At 33.0% G+C, this 22,607-nt stretch overlaps 1 protein-coding gene across 2 annotated transcripts in view; it reads left to right on the top strand.

Moving 5' to 3' along the window:
* The window catches only part of TFEC (transcription factor EC), a 139,418-nt gene extending 118,697 nt beyond the window's left edge, over nt 1-20,721 (top strand). For both annotated transcript variants that reach the window (XM_042922625.1, XM_042922636.1), the window contains 5 exons: nt 1,657-1,771; nt 3,936-3,992; nt 7,588-7,663; nt 14,371-14,518; nt 15,402-20,721. In XM_042922625.1, coding sequence (XP_042778559.1) covers nt 1,657-1,771; nt 3,936-3,992; nt 7,588-7,663; nt 14,371-14,518; nt 15,402-15,782 — 777 coding nt within the window. In that variant the 3' untranslated portion in view covers nt 15,783-20,721. The remainder of the gene's footprint in view (nt 1-1,656; nt 1,772-3,935; nt 3,993-7,587; nt 7,664-14,370; nt 14,519-15,401) is intronic.
* Nucleotides 20,722-22,607: the final 1,886 nt, after the last annotated feature.

The raw sequence follows: 22,607 nt of genomic DNA, 5'->3' as shown, positions 1-22,607 counted from the left end.
CCTTCCCCCTTACTCCCTATCTTTTTTGTTCAGCACATCCATTATGCTTCTCAAAGGCACAGCGGAAATGTACAATTCAGGTTGGTGATGCCTCAGCTTATAACCAAAAGATTTTCAAAATGGTCTTGGAAACTTAACTTTTACCATATGACTAAGTGACTCACATGTTAGGGAAATATCTGCTTTTAGGATTTCTTCCTAATTGTATTGTTATGATATAAGCACTCATCATCTATCCAATTTGATGAACTTCATTCCTATTTTTCAGATGAGGAAATGAGAAGGAATAAATACCCAACTTAAGTATTCCCTTCCAATATTTATGAATTAAAATATATTTTAAAACAATGAGTTTATATAAAATAAAGATGAGGAGTCTTAATTGAGAAAATAATGAAAAGAATCAGTATATAAAAATATATATCAGAATACCACATGCTGTCTATGATGTCCTTATTGAAACACACATTCACATATATTAGCCTGATTTCCACTGTATTTTCCAACTTCTTTTCCCTCGGAAATACACAACATTTATTACATATAGTTTAACAGGTTGTTATGTCAGAATTAATTTTGGTGTTAAAATGTTCTTTCTTCACATTTATTTTCAGTCTCATTTTATAAGTATCAAAAAATTTCCCTCTGTTTGAATTGGAGTTTTACAGAAAATAGGAATAAGGAGTTACGGTCTCTGTAATAATCTGGTTATAGCTTTATTTGATTACTTGTATTGCTTCTAGTCCTTAAGGAAAGAAAAAAGTGACTACTTATTCAGTTCTTAGTTTACTGCCCCGAAATGAAATACTTAGAATGGAAATATTTTAAATGTTCAAATCCTACATTTTAAATGTGGCTTGCCCTGGAATAATGAGCATTAACTTGAATTATGAATATTATTTAAATTAAATTTTCTTGGGAAGTCAAATCAATAAGCACATTTTAAATAATAAATTGGTACAATTTTCAATTGTGTTATAAAGCATCTTAGTTTTCTGAAAAATTGTTCTCAAGAAGCACATTAAGAGTTGCAGTGTTTCTATAATTAGATGTACCCTATATCCACTAGAGGCAAAAGTAGTTTTAGACTACTTTGGGTTACCAGCTGGGATATTTATAATAATCTAGAACATTAAGTGTGCAATGAGAAAAAGTATGCCTTCCAGGAAGGAAAGAAAGTTTCTCACTTAATTACCAGTGTAAAACACCTCTTGACTGTGAGTTGCTGGTAGCACTGATGGTATTAAGAAGGCTTCCAAAATGTTCAACCATTATACCTAATTTATGGTATGCAACGAACTTTCCAGTTTTGTTAATATGTATATTGATTTTGTCAAAATGATTTTTAAAATCTTATTCACTTATAACAAGGTAATGTGCAGGTCAAACTTCTATAACTTTGTAAATATTAATCAGAATTTCCTTTTGTGAATGAACTAATTTCTCTTTTTGCTTAAATACAGATAGCTTTTTTCAACATATCCATAAGCATCCCATAATGATTTTAAAAAGTCAACGTATACTCACTCTTGTTTAAAATTAAAATGCTATTTACAACAAATTATTATTAATTAAGTGGAAATTTTTAAATATGCTTCTAAATATATCAATGTCCACATATGGTTTGATTCATCTTTTCTTTCCTTTCCTCCAAAGTTATCTGGAAGTATTTTGGATGTGTATAGTGGTGATCAGGGAATTTCTCCAGTTAATATGGGCCTTACAAGTGCTTCCTGTCCAAGTAGTGTGCCAATGAAAAGAGAAATTACAGGTAATGTTGCTTTTATAGTTTTACCCCTTTTTAAGTCAACTACTTAAGTTATAAGTGACACATATTACCCAGCTGAATATGATTTTTCAAATATTATCAAAATAGTTAAAATGGGAGAAATGTAGATAGTAAATTCACTTTTTTTTTTTCCAGTGACAACCAAACAGCACGTTGATATAACTTATAATCCAATTGAATTGACTATTTTAGGAATTGGGGAAATATACACATATGCTCTGTGTATATATGTGTATATACCAACTTGACTAAGTTGTTCACTTAAAGTTGCTTCATTTTGATATTGAATACATGCAATTTATTAACATGGTTGCAAAATAATTGATTAGGGGAAAAATTTTTTTCTGTATGTAGATTTGATATAGAACAATTAGATTGCCCCCTTTTTACCCTGTTTTATGAATTTCATGATAGACTCACATTTAATTTTCTCAAGTAGGTAAAAAAAAAACCTCTCAGTTTTCAATAGTACATTTCAAAATTGCTACAACTCAAAAGAATTGTAGGGGAACTGTCAAGTTCCTCCAATATATGGATGAAGAAATCAAGGGTCAGAAGAGTTATTTTCACTGTCATACAGCTGATTTGAAGCAGATGTGCATCAAAATAAGAATTTCCTGACTTAACAATGTCCAGTGTTAGTTCCTCCATAAAAATAAAATAAAAAATAAGTTGAAATTTCTGTAATAAGTTTTTAGTTTGGAGCCCAAACATTGATCTTTAATAAGTTTTTCAGAGTTAATATTAACAAATTTAGTAAGTGTAATATGTCTATTCTTGGGGTCTAGCCAATATCTCAAAAGTTTCTATGCATACAAATTATTTAGATTAAAATGAATTAATATTGTTTTAAATAAATTAATTTAAATAATCATAGTCTTATGTTACCTGTTTTAAAAACTAGAGTAATGCAAGAAACACTGCATTATTTATGCTATATAACAAATTATCCCAAAATTTAACAGATTGAACTAATAAACATTTATTATTTCATATAATCTCTATGGGACAGAAATCCAGAGGTGACTTAGAAGATTGGTTTTCGGAGCACCTTGGTGGCTCAGTTGTTTAAGCATCTGACTTCAGCTCAAGTCATGATCTTGTGGTTTGGGAGTTCCAGCCCTGCATCGGGCTCTGTGCTGACAGCTCAGAGCCTGGAGCCTGCTTCAGATTCTATGTCTCTGTCTCTCTTTCTGCCCCTTCTCCTGCTTGCACTCTCTCAAAAATAAGCATTAAAAACATTAAAAAAGAAAAAAAGAAAATTTGTTCTCCTTCAGTCTTTCATAAGGTTGCAGTCAAGATGTCATCCAGAGGTACAGACATGTAACACTAGGTGGACCAGAGGATGTGCTCCTAAGACAGTTCACTCATGTGTCTTGCAAGTTAGTCCAACTAGTGATCCAAGACACACGAAAGCAGAAGCTGTACATACCTTTTATGACCTAGTCTTGGTCCACACTGGTCTTTTCCACAATATTCTGCTGGTGTCACAGGTCATCCCTGTTCAATGTGCAAAGGAACTACTAAAGGTGTGAATGTCATGAGAATCATTGTAGGCCATGTTGGAGACTATCACAAATGCTTAAAACCGTGTAGCGCATAAAGTATCACTTCTTGGAAGTGTGGAGTTATTTGATAGGAATATCTGAGAAGTATAGCTAGTTCTAGCTCCAGGGATATAGAAATCATAATTATTTGTGAAAAATGTAGCTTGTAAAAATTTAGGTTGGAATAATTTTGAATAATCTTAAAATTCTTAAAATAATAATAATGATTGAGCAGTTTAACATTTGCTATGCACTGTACCTCTTTTCATCATGACAATGATAATCAAATAGGTATTAAATTATACCAATTTTGCAGATGAGGAGTTGAGACACAGAGAATTTAGGTAATAGATTTCATATCTATGAAATGGAAGGCCGGAGTATAGATCTAGGTTTTACTACTCAAAGTTTAAAACGCTCACCATTACCTCTTACTTCCAGAGTACTTGCTCCAAATTTCTAAATATTTGCATAAAAATATTATTATGGCACTTGGAGTAGGTAATATAGTATTTTCACCTACTATTTCTGAATTATGTTGACTAGAGAGGTTGTAAAGTATAACTAAGTACTCTCTGAATTATCTTCTTTTTGATCAGAAACAGATACACGAGCTTTGGCAAAAGAGAGACAAAAAAAGGACAACCACAATCTCAGTGAGTATATTTTCCTTTTTTCTAAAATTAATAATAATAATAATAATAATAATAAAGGAGGAAATGCATAGAGATTAAAATATGTGGTCTTTTATTGTCACTCCATAAGTATTTTGAGATCACATAACCAAAATTAATAGTATATTCTCACTGGTTGAGATATTTTAGGAAATTTAAATGATGTGAACTCTCAGAAAAGCTACATATTTTAGGAAGTGAAACATCTCAAATGTCTCCTTGATCACTCTGTCTGTCGAGCAGGCTGGGTGTGACAGAGACTAGTGCATTTAGTTACATTTGAACTCTAGTGTGACTCATTGACTGAAGGAGATAAAAGTGGCTTTAACAAAATGTACATCACTTAAAAATCAAGAAACAACTCCATGTTCTCATCTTTCTGTGTCAATCTGCTCCTCCCTTCCTAATGATAAGTTATCTGAAAGGTATTGCTTATGTTGTACTGCTGAATTCTACCTCTGCAAAAAATGTCTCTGATGCCTTCCTGGGGGTCAGTTTGACTCTGATAAGGGGTCACATGAGATGGAGAAATATAAGCAAAGGAAGTAGTTTAGCAGCAATGTTGAGCTTGATAGTGTTTGGTCATGTCTTAAGTACTTAACTGTGTCAAGTGAGCTTGACTAATTGAGTGTGAAGCCTTTCTGTTTTGGAAGCCAAATAAAAAAATGACAAGAGAATAAGAATAAAAATAAATAAAAACATTAAAGCTCTAAAACAAACCACGAATGTTCTTACATGTGGTTAGCTGAAATTGATTCTACATGTACCTGTGAACCCTGCATCATATTGCACTGCCTGCATTACAGAGCGATCAGAGTCTTCTGACTGTGAGATTGTGAGGGAAGAGCTGACAAGTGGTTCCAACTGTCCTCAGGGTCGTTGTGGAATGACCTGATTCTGATAGCCCTTAGTGGTAGAGCAGATAAGCTTTGGTCCAGATTATGAGACAAGTAGAACACGAGTAGGGGTGGCTAGTTGTTGATAGAAGGGATTCATGCAGCAAGGAACTATGGGCTTTTCTCTCAGTTTTAAACCTGTTAACTCATTATTGCTCTCTTGTTCTTTGTTTCTCTTCTCTACATCTGCAGTTTAAATAACATAAAGTATGATAGGCATGTGGTATGTCCATTGTCAAGTGTTTTCTAATCTGGATTCCCTTACCAGGATATGTTGCTTTTTGGAGATATCAATGTTAAAAATTTTTAATATCATATTTTGAATATGATGAATCTAGAACAATCCCTAAATTTGTGAGGATCATGTCAAGAGGACAAATGAAAACGCACTTAGCAGAAATCTAAATTTTAAAAGTTGTAGGTCAAGCTCAATTAAAATATGCTCTGTTCTTTCTAAAGACTGGAAGTCCAGGTGTGAATTCAGAATTCTCAGATCATCAGAGCTCTGAGGGAAGATGTCAGGGTGAGGCAAAGCCAGCCTTCAGCCATCAGCCCATCTCGCTTCTCTCCCCACTCCTTGTTCCATTCTGTGCCGCCAGTGGCCTCAGACATGAACGTGAACACTCATTTTCTACATTTTAGCTCCACACCCACCTGTTGAAATAACTTCCCCTTGTCCACATCTTGAGCCTAGAGGTGAGCACACTGGTGTCATGGTCCTCACTCAGAAGGGTGGACTAGGAAGTGGCCTGCACAGGCTCTGGAAATGGGCTCAGGGCATTGGGAGGATATTCCTGGAGCAAGTTACCCAATGTAGTTTGACTCTGTGGCTGACTTGCTCACTGGGGAAGGATGTGGTGAGTATGGGTCCAGGATAGGGGCCTCTCTCACCCTGACCTAAGGACAGGAATGAATGAATATATCAAAACTGTGAAGAGTGAAACCGCACATGGCATAGAGTAACTTGGTAATTTCTTAAAACTTGACTGCTTTACAAATAACTACTACTGGGTATGAAAACATTGAGGAACCAAAGTTCTCATTATAATTAGCCATTAAAAATTTATCAAGCACAATCTAAGAAGAGTAGAGGAGGAACTTCTGATATTTTACATAAGGTGCATTTAAATAATAGATTTGGGAGAAATATTCTAAAACTAAACCAGTTCCCTATTTTGAGGTAAAACTGTGAACATCCTTCATAGCTATTCTTCATCTTATATTTAACAGTCTGTTTTATAATATAGAAGTGAGTATGTGTGAACATAGAATTATTAATAATTCTTACTGTGAAATATGTATGTATTTCTATCAGCTGTACCTTTGTTTATTTTCTTTTCTTGTTTTTTAATGTGGTATCATTGTTTTTTGAATCACATGCATAGGGAAAACAGGATCAGCAAAGAGGGAAAACAAACTCTCTCAAGAATCAATTATATTCTAATTTTAGACTAATCCCAATATATTATTACTGAAGGTCAAATCCATTCATGGTGAATTGCTTTGTACAGACAATTGTTATTCTTTCATGACTTTCCTTGTTTCTGGTAGCAGATCTTAATTTTTAGCATGTATAAAGTATTTTCAAATATTTTTGATATATAATTTTCTTCTTCTTCATGACCTTCTTCTTCCTTCATTTCCTGGAAAACTTTTAAAATGTTACTTTTAGAAGAAAATATTATATAGAAGTATATGTTGTAGTTCTTGATTCTAGGAATATAGAGTAGACTATAAGACTACACTATCCTCTGTGAAACTGCTTTTGTTAGGGGTCAATATAGGAAATGCTCTACTTATTTGTATATCTGACATTTATTGAACATTTATTAGATGCATACAATTTCCAAAAGTAATGAATTCATGGAAATTCAAACAGAGAAAACAGTCTCTGAATAAGAATTTATACCAGTAGTTCTCAAAATGTAGGCCCTAAACAAATAGCATCAACATCACCTGGGAGTTTGTTAGAAATGGAAATCCTTGGGCCCCAACCCAGACCTACTAATAGGTTTGGGATATAAATCCATTTTAACAATCCTTTCACATATGTCTCATGCCTGCCAAAGTCTGAAAACCACTATTCTATATATTATTGAAAAATTTTAGATTAGAAAAATATATTCACAGTCTTATCAACATTTGTTTAGCACCTCCTATATGCCAAGCCCTCTGAAGATAGAAAAATGAGGAGTAAATTGCCCCTGCCTTCAAGGAAGTTACAGTCTAGTTGGGCACACACGCCTACCATGTGCTAAACTTTGTGTCAGGCCTTCAGGTATTGTATGAGAAGAGTAGGCATGATGTAGACCTCAAAAGATTATGATCCTAATGGGCTAATCCATATGTGAAGTTATGATCCAATAGGATAAATATATATAAATGCAAATATATTTTTCAATATGGATAAGTATTACAGCATTTCAAAAAAGTGAAAAAAATTGTTTTTGAGAGAAAATGTTTTGAAAACATTGTCAACAATAGAATCACAATTCTAATATTGTTATCTTTATTTTTAGAATTAAATATATTTGAATTTTTATTTTATTTTTGAATACTCTTTTGACTATATGGAAATTATTTTGCTAAATGTTTTTTCAAGATTATTAAGAAAGTTTACAGCTGACCAAAAGTGAATTGTGCTTTAATGAGAATAATCAATGATATTTCTTTTTTAATAGTTGAAAGAAGAAGAAGGTATAACATTAATTACCGAATCAAGGAGCTTGGCACTCTTATTCCAAAGTCTAATGATCCGTGAGTTCGATAGTAATTTCTATAATAATGTTATGGTTTGAATAAACCCCCCCCCTAAAATGGATCGGAGGGAGCGGGGGGACGGGAGAACCAATTACTAGGAAACTAAGCAGCTTATGGTAAAAGTAAGACTACTGCTGGTCTTCTTGTTAAGTATCTATTTGAGACTGATGGTTATTAGACGTCAAGGTTGTTACTAACATTTGTCCTTTTGAGACATAGGAAATAGTGAAATTATTTCTTCTCAGTTCATAGCAGGTCTTTCTATATGACATCAATATTGGCAAATTTAGTGGCAGTATCAAATGTTGTTTACGACATTGGTATACTCAATTTATGGTTATAGCAATCCTTCCAGCGTAAAATTTATATGCACATGGACATTGAATTGTCGGATTTTCAGTGGTCTGAACGTTCTGGAGGCAGGCAAGTAAAAAAAAAGAATTGTAAAAACATGCTGATTAATGCCAACCAATAATTGGTTATTGTAATTAAATTTTCAGCCATGTTTTGGTGTCGTCCACACTCAAAGTTAATAAACAAGACATTTGAGGTTGCAGGAACTACCTAATTAATCAAAGCATCAAGTTAGAATGTTAAACGTTTCTCTAAAATATAGAAATATGTTGTATTACATTAATAATGACTTGAAAATGTTTCATTCAAACCGAGAACTGCTCTTTCCTGATACTGGAGATCATCAATTATTCAGAAACAATGATGTTCGATATGGTGATATTAGTGAAATTTGTAAATACTCTTTCCCTGAATCCAAATGTGCCAATTCATTTAGACAATTCAATAATTTGTAATAGAAAGAAGTGTAATATTTATCCTTACGGGCATATTAGATAGAGAAGGCATCATGTGGAATGACAGAAAGGCTCTGGATGGAGAATCTGAAGAGCTTGGTCACAGTGTAGGCCCTACTGGTAACTCTTCAAATCTTTTAAAGTCCCTAAGCATGCAACTCTTTCTATTAGTAGAAGAGAATACCCATTTTCCTGATAGGTCTTATTTTTTTAACACGTAACATATAAATGCACATTTATTCATCAAAAATTTAATCCAAGGCCAAGCTTTTTTGTTTGAATATGTGTTGTAGCTTTTCTTTCTTACATAAACTACACTAAAATGTATAGTCTATTTTAATTTCTTTAAAATAAAACAAACACGTACACAACCTAAGTACAGATGGACTTTTAAAAATGCTTATGCTTTTTGTGACAGCATATTTTTTTTGTTTTGTTTTATGTGACAGCATATTTTTAAGCAAGCAAAGTTTTCTGACATTTTAATTGAGTTTTTCTAAGGCTTTTAATATAATCTTCCTAAAACAATAACTATTTTAAAAAATGTCTTCTTTTATCAGCATTCATATTTCATTAGCTAATGTACCTATAATTTAATTATATTATCATCATAATAAATACAATAGGCATTAATTTAATAACTTATCAGTAAGTACACAACACCACAATGATAAAAGAAATACTTAGACATATCAGAGGGTGGCCTATTGCCCTCTATTACCTACTTTGTCCTAACAACAGTCAGTGAATGTCACAAAGGAAATGGAGAACATTAATTAATCTTGAAAATGATTGGAAAAGTCAATTAAGAAAGGTTCTCTTATAACTGGTGGAGCTAACCCACAGTGCCAGGGAATAGTTATATGCAGAAAGCACATGAGACTTTAAGACTGGATTTGGAACCCTAACTGACCATCTTTAGATGTCACCATGCCTATAAGGCACCAATTATATGATTGGGTTTTTATAAACATAAAACCAAATAATATATATAAGAATATCATACACATTATAAATCTTGTGTGAGGTATTATTATTCTATATATTTATAGAAACTTTGGTTATAAAAAGGCTTCTTTCTACTTCTAATTCACTGTGTAGAACCGAAAAGGCAAGCTTTTCCTGTAAAGGGCCAGATATTTCTAGCCTAGAAATAAATATTTCTAGCTTTGTGGGCCATATAGTCTGTGGCAACTTTCTAACTCTGTTATTGTAGCATGAAAGCATACATAGACAATATGTATATGAATGAACATGGCTGTTCCCACTGAAACTTTATTGACAAAAATAGACTGTAGGTTGTAGTTTGTCTACCCATGATCTAGAATATAGAAGATCAATTTACCATAGAACCATATCTGAAAGAGATTATCATTGGGAAAAGTTTATTGTAAGCCTTCTTAAGTGTTTTTCTCTTCTTTATGGATCTCAGAAAGAGGTATGATTATTTTTTTTAATTGTATTATGTTCTATGTATGGAAATGATATTTATTTTGGGTCTAATTGAAAACACATTAATTGATCAGATGGTAATGATATCTATATGTGGCTCTGCACACATAGCATAGACAGAAGAGATGCTTAACTGTTAGCTCTCTTATTCCAGACATCCGATACCATTTCTGTTTCAATGCATCTTATCCCTTGGCTTTTGGTGGCCTCGCCTAATACCCTAGTTCTTCTTCTTAGGGTCCACCAACATGAGTCCCATGGTTGAATCCAGAACATAGCCTCTTTAAAACTTGGATCTATGGGCCTAAGGAGTAGTCACTTGTTCTATGAAACTATTTTGGATTCATTTATTGAATTTTCAGACACTACTATGGATAATCTAACAAGTTATAGAAAATTAATTAGTGGAGATAGAGTGTGGGGATAAAATAGAGGAGGCAAGTTTCATTTTGAAGAAATGTTATTACTATGTTGTGACAATTCCGAAATTAACAAGAAGTGGATCAAAAAAAATAAAACAAGATTTCAGTTTGAGTTTAATACATTTCATACTAATTTGTTGTACCATTTCAAACCATTTGTTTGTAACCATTACAATTCATAAGAATTTTACAATTCATAAGAATCTTGCTCCTGCTTTTGTATAAGAATGGTGGTTAAAGCAGTAAATGAGACTTAGGAAGACTTTCTAAATGTCTTCTAAATGTTTGGGTAGCTCAGTCGGTTGAGCATCTGACTCAATTTCAGCTCAGGTCTCAATCTCACGATTCTTGAACCCAGAGTCAGACTCATGCTGACAGCATGGAGCCTGCTTGGGATTCTTTCTCTCCCTCTTTGTCTGCCCCTCCCCAGCCCATGCTCTTTCTCTCCCTCAAAAAAAATAAACTTAAAAAATGAAATTCATAAGAATTTTTAGAAACAAGAAATATATCAGATTACACAATTATCTAATATGGGATTTTTCAGATGTGTGCTATAACCTATTAATGGATCACAAAATCAATCACATGAGAAAGATTCAGCATTTTTAAGAAAAGAAGGAAGAGTAGTATTGGTAATATTAGAGTATTACATATTACACCTAAAGGGAATAGTAATATGTGGTGAAACTTTTTTTTTTGCAGATTTATGCACTGAGAATACACTGGTTCATGGTAGAAAACATAGTTCTTATGGGAGACACATTTGAGAAAGTGTGAAATCCACAGATTTTCAAAAAGAGCGTTGAATTAAGTGAGGAAAACTGGGTCTCATCTTCTAAACACCACGTGCTCTTGGGCAAATAGCAGAAACCATGAAGTGGTTGACCTCTGAGGACCTTTCCAGCTCATGATTAGAATAAACTTAGTGGTTGGCTTAGGGAATCGGAGCCAACACCTAGAGACATTTTGAATTCTATGAAGTTGCCACTTTTATGTATAAAAAACATTTGGAAATTTGTATTTCATTGCTAGGTCAGAAGGGTAAGGTCAGAAGGGAAAATAATATAGTGAACAGCTATAGTTGAAAAAAGTTATATGCTGAAAAAAATTAAATGAGAAAACGAACAACCAAGGAACGACAATCTCTTGATCATTGATTGGAAAAGAAACGAAAACCAAATGAAACTAACAAACATGAAAAGTAAGAGCTTCCACAGATGTGTGGTAGTGGTCCACCTCATATATGCCTTATATAATCATATTTATAAAAACTCATATTAGTGGAGATAAAATATACTGTCAGAGCATGAATTATTCTATTGGTGCTAGCAAATTACTCTTGTTTTTCTGCTTTGTTATTTATAAACTGGATGACAGTTTTTTAACTAAATTGATCTGGTTTTTTTCCTCTGTTGTCAGAACTTGCTCCTGCTTTTGTATAAGAATGGTGGTTAAAGCAGTAAATGAGACTTAGGAAGACTTTCTAAATTAGAAGTGTAAAATGTTGATTGAAAGAAAAAAATATCAAACTTGTTATGGTGTCTTCTTTCTTTCTTCTTTATTTTTTAGTGCTTTTAGGTGGATATGCTCTCCTAAGATGACAACAGACTGTATTCTCCATAGTTTACCCTGGCCACATTCCTAATCTAATGTGTGCATTAGAATGCATAGCTTTTAACTCCTAAAAGTTTTAAGTTCTTCAAGGAGAATCATTTTGTAGAAAATGAAAAGCCAGTATCTACATTTATCCCTTAGGCATGCCTTTAAGTGTATTAACGTTGCTGTCATAATCAATGTTTTTAATGCCTAGATGCTTGAAATTATCTTGAGAGAAAAACATCTCCTTAATAAATTTGGAAAACAAACATATTTTTTAATGTTTATTTATTTTTGAGAGAGACAGAGAGACAGAGCACCAGTGCGGGAGGGCAGAGAGAGAGGGAGACACAGAATCCTAAGCAGGCTCCAGGCTCCAAGCTGCCAGCACAGAGCCCAATGCAGGGCTTGAACCCACGAACCACGAGATCATGATTTGAGCCAAAGTCAGATGCTCAACCAACTCAGCCACCCAGGCACCCCAAAAACATTTTAAAAAGAAACCTCATACATTAAAATGGTTTTAAAATAGAGTGAACTTTAAAAAAAATAATGCAAATGGTATCAGGTAGAAATTGTTGGAAGACCCATTGTGTGACTTCTACAAGCATTTTGAAGGTTTATTTTAGACCTAAATAAACATCACCTTAAACTTCAAAGTTGACCAGAGTTATCCTTTTCCTGTTATTTCTTCTGTTCTTCAAGCTTTTCCTCCAATGAGAAGAAATGAAACAAAATTAGTACCATAAGCCTTCTGCTGATGCTTAGAGTTTTAATTCAGGAATCCAATACCTTTTTGAGTTACAGGTACTTTTTTAGTTTAATGACAAAAGTAGCCTCTTTCTGCATAACCTTCCCAAAAGTAGCCTCTTTCTGCATAACCTTCTCATCACCTGCTAAGTCACAGTGAGTGGATGAGACCAGCAGCTCTTTGACAACTGGCAAAGCATTTGCACACTTTAAATTTTTTTTTTTAACGTTTATTTATTTTCGAGACAGAGAGAGACAGAGCGTGAACAGGGGAGGGGCAGAGAGAGAGGGAGACACAGAATCTGAAACAGGCTCCAGGCTCTGAGCTGTCAGCACAGAGCCCGACGCAGGGCTCGAACTCACAGACCGTGAGATCATGACCTGAGCCGAAGTTGGACGCTTAACCGACTGAGCCACCCAGGCGCCCCGCATTTGCACACTTTAGACAGACTCTGGTAATGGGTTGGTGCCTTCTAACAGAAGATAGCTTAACCAGGCCCTAGTAAGCATTTTCACCTGCCGGTAGAAAAATGCATCTTCCTTTAATTTGTTATGGCTAATGGAATTATCATCTAACCTGAACATGCAAGGAGGCATGTACAAGTCAGATTTTTCATAAACTATATCTTCCCACTTCTGATCACTTAATGAATACATATTAATTTCAATATGTCTCATATAGATCATAGAAACCAAAAGTACATGCAGTATAATATCATCTTAAAATTTTCCTACATGCTCACTGTCTGTTGTATTAAAAATAATCTCATGACTCTAAACTAAAAATGCATCAAGGTTTACAACAGCTCTGGTGAACTTTTAGCGATTAGCTTGCCCTCATTCTCCACATGTATTCTTAATTCTCATATAGGATCAAATTCTTCGATGTATTTTTTTCAGATGTTAAAATTGGTAGCCTATCTTGTGATTCCAGATTTATCATTTCTCCTGTCTTAAAAATAAGTTTTAATAAAATATTTTTTCTATGCTATAACCTGAAAGGTTATCTGGTTGTATTTAATTATATTTACTTATCTTAAACTTATTTAAAAATAGTCATCCGGTTTTGTAAAAAAGTATTGATGGCTTTTGTGCAGAAAAATTTGCCCAACGATTCTAGAAAGTTTTGCTCTATTGCTTAAAGTGATGTTGCCAAACTCTGATTTGTTTCACAATCACTCAGGATCACTATTCAGAAGAAACCTTTTTTTTTTCTTAGAAGCATAAAAGCAACCTTATTAGAAAGTAGGTTAAAAGATTGGTACATTTGAAATGATCTTAAAAAATTTAGGCTTAAGTCCTCAGTAATGTACATTTCCTAGTTCATTAATGCAGAAATACCGCACATAGATTTTAATCTCGGAGTTAATAATAAAAGCAATTTTCACTAAAAATATAAAAACTGTAATGGTAGAATCATGATATTGCATTTAGCTCTCCCACAAAAAGTCACTTTATTACTTTCTTTTGACACTTATTTTCATTCTGGGATTAATTTTACTATATAAGGGCTTCTTAACTATTCTATTAAAATTTCTATTCAGAAGCAATAATATCTAAGAGTGAATAATAGTCATGTAAATCATTATTTCATATTAATGTAAAAGATTTTGTAAGTTCTTATGAATTCTGCTGACATGCACAATTGTGAAAAGGTTATCTCTCCGTTCTGTAGTGATACGCGCTGGAACAAAGGAACCATTCTGAAAGCATCAGTGGAGTACATCAAGTGGCTACAAAAAGAACAACAGAGAGCTCGAGAATTAGAACACAGACAGAAGAAATTAGAGCAGGCTAACAGGCGGCTTCTACTCCGAATTCAGGTTTTTATAAAAATGTTGCCATGAACCACATAGCTTATATATGACTTATCCATCATCGGTTTTATTCATTGCCTCATTTATTTTTTTCTTATTAACAATTATTTTTCCTTCTGAAGGATAATTTTATTGCCTTTTAGAAGCTCATGAATTGGGTTGTTTCAATTAGATTTTGATTAGAAGTCCAGGATCAAGGTGGCTTTGGAAATAAGTGAATGACAACAGCTAATTGCAAAATGCAGAAAATAGAACAAATTTTCTAAACACACAGTACTATCCCAGCTGAAAAATAATAAGTAAAACATTTGTATCTCTAGATAAAATTGGACACTAAGGACTAAATTCTTCTCTCTCCCTTTTATTTCTTTAGTAACATTGCTATGGATTTCATTGCCCCAAGGCATATTGTGCCAGTATATATTAAGTCACTCCTCATCTGTTCATGTGACACAAAATATCAAAATATGGGTTTTCATAACTCCCAATATTTTTTATGTGAGCATGCTTATTGCCAGGTAAAGCACTACTCTGTTTCTATGAAATAGTCTTATAGTGAGAAATTAATCAGGAAGAATAAGTGAAATATTTTCCACTATCTCCAAATGGCTGTATTGTAATCTGAGCCACTATGAACCATTATATGTTATGTATTCCTTAGACAGCAATGGGAGGGTAATTTTTTTTAATCTGTATAGTTTTCTCAGGGTTATTTTTCAGGTACTAGAAATATACTAGATTCCATTACTTTGCCAAGAATATTATAGTATGTATTACTCTTCATTTTGAATGCTTGTTAGTATTTTGTTCCTATTTCTGCTTTTCTGGTTTTCCAGAGTCAAGTCAACCTTCAAAGTCATTATTTAATTATTCTCATTTGAAATTGCAGGAACTAGAAATACAGGCTCGTGCTCATGGTCTGCCAGCCCTGGCTTCACTTGGCACAGTTGATTTAGGTGCTCATGTCACCAAACAACAGACCCATCTTGAGCAGAATTCAGTAGACTATTGCCAACAACTGACTCTGTCTCAGGGGACCAGCCCTGAGCTCTGTGATCAAGCTATGGCCTTCTCTGATCCTTTGTCACACTTCACAGATTTATCATTTAGTGCCTCTTTGAAAGAGGAACAAAGATTGAATGACATGCTACTGGATGACACAGTATCTCCATTTGGAACAGATCCTCTGCTGTCTGCCACTTCCCCTGCAGTTTCCAAAGAAAGCAGTAGGAGAAGTAGTCTTAGCTCAGATGATGGCGATGAGTTATAAAAAACAGACAGGCTCGATTCATCAACTGGGAAGCAATTCTATGCAGGTGCTATGCAATTACGTTCTGTTTCATATATTGCTTTGGCTTAATTTTTCCAAAAGGAATATACCGTTCAAGAGAAACTGATTATAAACGACAGAAGAATTCACAGGAAGAAGAAACATGGCGTTGAAGATTATTGAGAACAAAAAAGGAATTTTTCCTCTTTGACTAAGATGTCTAAATCTGCTTAAATTTTGTTTTCCTGGAAAGAGGTACAACATAAGAAATAGCTCTCTACTGATGTTTTAAAAGTAGCAATGGAGTGATGTACCATTGAAACTAACACACTGCAGGGAGTAAACCTACTGAAATATACAAACCTTTTCTTATTCACTTCTAACTCCTTCCTAGTCCAGTCTTACCTTAGTTTTCAAGTATCAAGCTCAACAGACTTGGTAGTTCATTGCCTTTCTCCACTATCTAATGGGATGTGTTGGTTAAAGTTCAAATTTGATAGAGGAAATAGTTAAAAGACACTGTTATCTGTCACTTCTAATTGAAAAGTGAATCTATAATGAACATTAAAATTTTCCGCAATAAAATATCAAAAATATATAAAACCTTTGCTTTCTAAAATTAGGCCCTAATTCCTTTAGTCAGTTCAATTATAGTAATTCTAAGAATATCTTTGCATATTTATGGAGACATTCTATGTTCAAAGAAGGAACACACTGAATACTTTCCTTAAGAATCTGCACTGAAAATTTACCACTTCACACAAACATCACTTACACACAGGCACACAATGTAGGTAGTATATTTCCTTTTTGTTTTCCTTCACTTTTGTGATTTTCTAATCAGCATCAGAAACCACAGTCCAAATCCTCTCTTTTTCAACAAAAAGAGATGTTGGATAATCAATTTCAGTAAGTAAAATACACACACACACACACACACACACACACATACACACCCCTACTAGGAGAATTCCTCAGCTATCTAAAATTTATCGCTATCTCTAAAAATGCATTTAAATTAATTAAGTGATACCGTTTTGCTCCAAATTGACAACATGGAAAATTAGTTTTCCAACTGACAAAATCATTTGTAAAACAGACTCTTTGTTATTACATTGAGCTCTGACTGGAGGACAAATCTCCATTCCCATGAGTACTTAGAGCACCCTCTGACTTTGCTAGCTATGTTAGTATTTGTTAAAAATTGTGTGACTATAATGCTTTATTCAAAATTTTCTCTTTTGAGCTTGGGATTGGGGTTGACCTACCAAGGCTGTTGCTCAGTGCTGGACTTCTATGATTGCTCATCTGATCAATGAGTATTTTATGGAGAGATAAACTGCAAAGCATCCTGTGAAAATGTAGAACACATGAGCAAGATATGGTCTTACTCCTCAGAGAGTAACAAGACTGCATGAGAAACAACAGCAGAAGATAGAAGACACACGAATTAAAGTCTACATGGTACAGTATAAGCTGTAAATATAGAAGGTCAGAGAAAATGAAAATGAATAAAGGTTGGAGAATCACAAACCTCTATGGGAAGGTAGAATGTAACTTATTTTAAAATCATAAATTTGGATAAGGGGAAGGCATATTAGAGAATAATATCAACCAAATGGTAAAAGTGAGAATAAGTTGAGGATGTGTCTTCATGGGACATTCGTTAGAAAGTTCCGGCCACCCTAGAAGATGCCAGCTTGAAAGTCCTGGAAAATAATATTGGCAACATGTTGTACAAGACCTTGAATACTAGAATGAAATGATATGGTATAAATTGAATTTTTTTTTTTACTGGAAGAGAGAAGCCTAAAAATTAAAATGCTACTGTACATTACTAAAGTAATTTGGAGATAATCTTTCTTGACTATTAACTTTGGGATAAATTTTTGAAAGGGTGCTTTAGGTATTACATATAGGGAACTATGTCATCATGAAATTTGAGACATAATGCTAATGAAAGTGGGAACATATTAAATTCTTATGGTCTAATAATTATCTCAGGCTTAGCTTACAACATTAGTCCAGAGTTTGGAGAATTAAAATGATTTTTATTGTTTGACATGGAAAAATAATTCTAAATTTATGGGAATAGTCATTAGAGCCAGATAGATAAATTCATCTGAAATATGCCATGTGAAAAGAGCAGTAAGTTACACTTCCTCAAGAATTTTCAAGATAACATAATATACTTCTAACTTTATGGTAAAATCCCCCTTTATTATCTGGGTCAATAGTTTACTATTACAATATAAATCATAGAAAAGGGATATGTTTTTGAGTCCATGTAAAACACATTCCAGATAGAGGCTAATCTCTATTTTCATTTTATCCAGTATTCTCATTTCTTCATATTCTGAGAAGACTTGCATTCATGATGTCATTACTCTGTCATTATTTTCCATTTTGTTAAAATACTACTGCGCAACCCTGAAACACATTCCTCATAATCTTAGCTAATGGAAGAGCTTGCCACAGGTGGTAGAGCCTGGACAAACGAGATCTGGAAAGGGTACGACTAATATTTGCTGCTACTTTCAGATTGTAATAGCTACCAGGGGACTGTAAAATAGGAAATGGGTTTTTAAAAACTGAGTAAAGAGTGGTGCTCTGTCACAGTTAACTGAAATAGATTAAAAAATTAATTTTAGTCAGTAGTTCTTAACTTTTTAATGTGTTGAGAATCTAATGAAAGTTATCGACTCCCCAGAAAAATAGAGTTGTATATACAGCCGAAAATTTGCATGTACCTGAAGGTTTTACGAACCTCCTGAATGTCTCATTGAATGCCAGGTAAAGAATTCCTCTATCAGTTCTGTTACTTTAATGGATAGAATTGTAGCTATGTATCTTTCAAGAGCTAAGTGAGTAGTTAATGTTATATACAGTGATGGAGGAGGGAGCCCTAGTTATCTGTATATCACTCTCTCAACCCCCAAAGTGATGAGGTTGCCTAGGAAAGTGAAAGTATACCAAACACTAGACTATTCACAAAGGAAGTAGATCCCTTCTTATAAAGACCCCTACTTATAAAGTAAACCCCTTCCTCTGTTGTTTATATACCTCCTGTTATATACTCATGTTATATATTCATAGGCCAGTTTCTCTATGATTATTGGATATTGTTAACATCTGATGTTAACATTTTAAACTGAGCATATAAATATCAAAAATATATAAATCAAAAGCAAATTATTTGAGTACCTAAGAATCAAGAGAGATCCTGGGGAAACTGATGGATGTCTAGAATATTTTTGTAGAAATGAGACTTACTACAGTAAAACAGGTATATTGTTTATCAAACAATTTTGTTACAAAAAGCATCGGCTATCGCTGGACTCTAATACACAATTGACCAAGCTTTGTTCATTCAACGAATCAATGCATAATTGTAATTATAATAAAGTTTGTTTAAAATAAGACAAAAGTTTTATTTTAATTACTTTTTGTTATCTTTTCAAGATAATGTCCCATTCAATCTTTTGTCTCTACTTATAAAATATTGGCTATCATCTTTTCATGGATTCACATTAAGCAGCCTTTCTGATTCCAAATTATCTTGAAATAACAAGTGCCTCCTATGAGTACCTCTTCATATTTTTTTCTTTATTAGTGTCCTTTCCCATAACTGCAGAATTTATATATACAGACTAACTTTTCTCAGTTTACGGACATGATATCAGTGACTATAGCCTTCTTTCTGTGGGTACAAAAGCTCTAAATAATAAATACCCAGATGAGCTAGGGACATTGAGAAATAGCCTTCCTCGTTTTTTTTAACTCATTTTTTTCCACTCACATGACTGTAAATAAAATATTTAATAGCTCTTACTTTAAAAAAATTAGGCATGAGTTTCTTGATTTGGCATGCTCATTTACCTTTATGTCAGGGGAGAAGTTAGATTTCTCAACGTTAAGAAGAATGTATTTTTTCTTTGTTTTGCTAGATTGAGTCATATTTGAATTTTATTATACTTCAAAGTATCATGAAAATACTTTTTTGCGGTTCTGATATTGTGGAATTTTGATGTTTAAATTAATAAATGTCATAACTATAAGTGTTTTAATGTTTTTACAGTATCCCTAGGCTGATATTTAGTGATCTTATAATATCTAAGATGTAGATGAAAACTGGAATCAATTAATCATTTGCTGTGTTATCAGCACTAGATCAACCATCTGGGTTTCTTGAAAACACCTGAAGGATTGAATTTTGCTTCAGTATTGATAATGACACAGCCCATATACGCTACATGGAATGACATCATTTGCCCTTCCAGTGGCCCGCATGTTGATAAGTATAAGATGTCAACTTGAGTTAGTGTAAGTTACATATACAGAGATTTCATTAAATGTGCTTAACAAATACTAAACACATTTAGAGTGTTGCTGATCTAATGTGTCATATGACCTTCCTATAATCATTAGTCTTTGCATATACCAGTATTTTTCATTTGTATAATATTTAATTTGTAAACAAGGAAGTGATTCAAAAACTGATAAAAATAGTTATCTTGAAATTTTTGTGTTACCTTTTTTTCTGTGAAGTTCGTAGAGAATTTGAGTGTAAAAGAGATTATCAGAAAATACTTATTTTGATTAAAAAACAACAACCTCCCACTGGATTCAACTAATTGAATCATGAAATGCTACCATTCATTGTTGTATACATAAAAGGGAATGTTTTGTCTTCTTCTTGTGAAGGGATTTGTGTATGTATTTCTACATATCCAAATTGTTTCTCTTAACCCTCAGTAAAATGTGTTTTTCCTACATTTATTTAATAGGCTTCAAGAATAAAGCTAAAGACTTTTGTGTTTGCAATGCTACCTCCCCCATTCCTGCACTACCATTTTTTTTCAAAAATTCTGTATTGTCAACTTTATTTTTTCCAAAGAAATAAATTTTATCTCTGTGTTATTTAAAACTGGTGGTTATATGTAACAAACAAATGAGAAAATATGCAAAAGAAATGGTAGATTATTATTTTGCTGAAAGAATTATATACGATCAGAAAGTTACATGTTACATTAATCTTTAATATACTAAAGTTTAAAAACTAACTAAATTCAAGGATCTTATCTAACAGCACTGCAGTTGCTTATGGCATACAAGGCTAAAACTAATTTAGCTATTTAATCTTAATAATAACAATGTAGTTAAAAATCTTTGACTTTAATAGTGTTCTATATATATGAATAGCTAAAGTAACGTTCCTATAACTGTAATCTAACATTGCTTAGATCAAGAAAACATTGCTAGTGTAATGAGACCATAGAATTTGTAATTATTGCTATTTTTCATTTTTAATAACAAAGTATGTGTCTTATTTTATAGGAAAATGAAGAAAATTGGTGTATACTCTAATACATACATAAATCTTTGTGCACACGCTTTAAAAAATGTACCAATATTTTCTTCGTATATATTAAATGAATGCATACACTTATTAAATGCTTTAATGTACTTTTTACTCTGCCTTTGTCTATAGACTGCACTGGAAAATACAGAATGTGGGTTAATCATCTGAAAGGATACTTAACAGCCCCGAGACTTCACAACTGACAACTGCTCACTACACAGTCCATGCTGAAAACAGTGATCCAATATTTCCCTATTAATGAAAATAATTGTTACATTCTTTATTTTAGTCTCCTGCCATCTGCCTTTCCATGCTGTTATGGTTTTGATTTATGGAAAATATTTATCAAACTCTTGCAAATTTGCTAACAGGCATAATTGTAAGTGAAATCACTAAGAAACTCTGCAAAATATTTTAATATACTAGATGGTCCCCAGACAATCTAAGATAAATAGAATACTGTATTTTAATATGTAAAACATTTTAAAGCTGCTAATTGGTATTGACTAGACCTATCCCTTGATAATGAAATTAATAAGGATTTCAGTTAAATGTTAAGACACTGTGATATTTAATACCATGTTTATGAATTTTCTTCTACATACCTGCTTTAAACATAATAAAATAGGATACCTCTGAGTTGACTATAGAAAATAATATTTTATATTCAAATACAGGTGCATTCCTTTTTTTAATTGTATTTTTTATTTTTTAAAATTTATATCCAAATTAGTTAGCATATAGTGAAACAATGATTTCAGGAGAAGTTATATCATATAAATATTTTTAAAGCATTAATCAATGCCAAAAAATATTGATCAATATAATCATTTATGTGTGGGAAGAAATAACCAATCTAATATAGATTTAAAAAGTCAGGATAACTTTTTGGTCCTATACAGACTGAAAATTTGGATGACTAAACGGATTTTATACCTGACTGTTTATTGTGCATGTACGTACATGTGTGATGTGCTTGGGTATGGATATATGTGTGCCCACGTGGGAGCTTATAACAAAATTTTCTAATGTCAGGATATTAGAAATGATGCTACATATAAGAATATATTATCTTATGTTATTATTTATTGGAATCTACATATAGGCAACATTGGAAGCCGTCCCCAAATCTTGCATATTAGAAACACACACACGCACGCACATGCACACACACACACACACACAAACACACCCTTTGCTCGGAATTGGGTCAAAAGCTGGAAAAGATGAAGACGGCTGTAACAGGTTTTATGATTTTTTGTTAAAATAAGTGATACATGTAGGTATCAACCATTTAGATATAACATAAGCATTGGGTTTATTGACCACCAATATTATTTATCACCTGCAGAATTCTAGCTATGGGGTAGTTAAGTGGTAAAATACAACAAGGCTTATTGGTTAAGTAGTGGATACCCTTCATGTAAAATATATATCAGTTTCATTAATTGGCAACTAGAAGA

The sequence above is a fragment of the Panthera leo genome, chromosome A2, assembly GCF_018350215.1.
Source record: "Panthera leo isolate Ple1 chromosome A2, P.leo_Ple1_pat1.1, whole genome shotgun sequence".
Taxonomy (NCBI): Eukaryota; Metazoa; Chordata; class Mammalia; order Carnivora; family Felidae; genus Panthera; species Panthera leo.
Note: the sequence above shows the minus strand (reverse complement) of the source record. Positions and strands in the feature narration are given on the sequence as shown.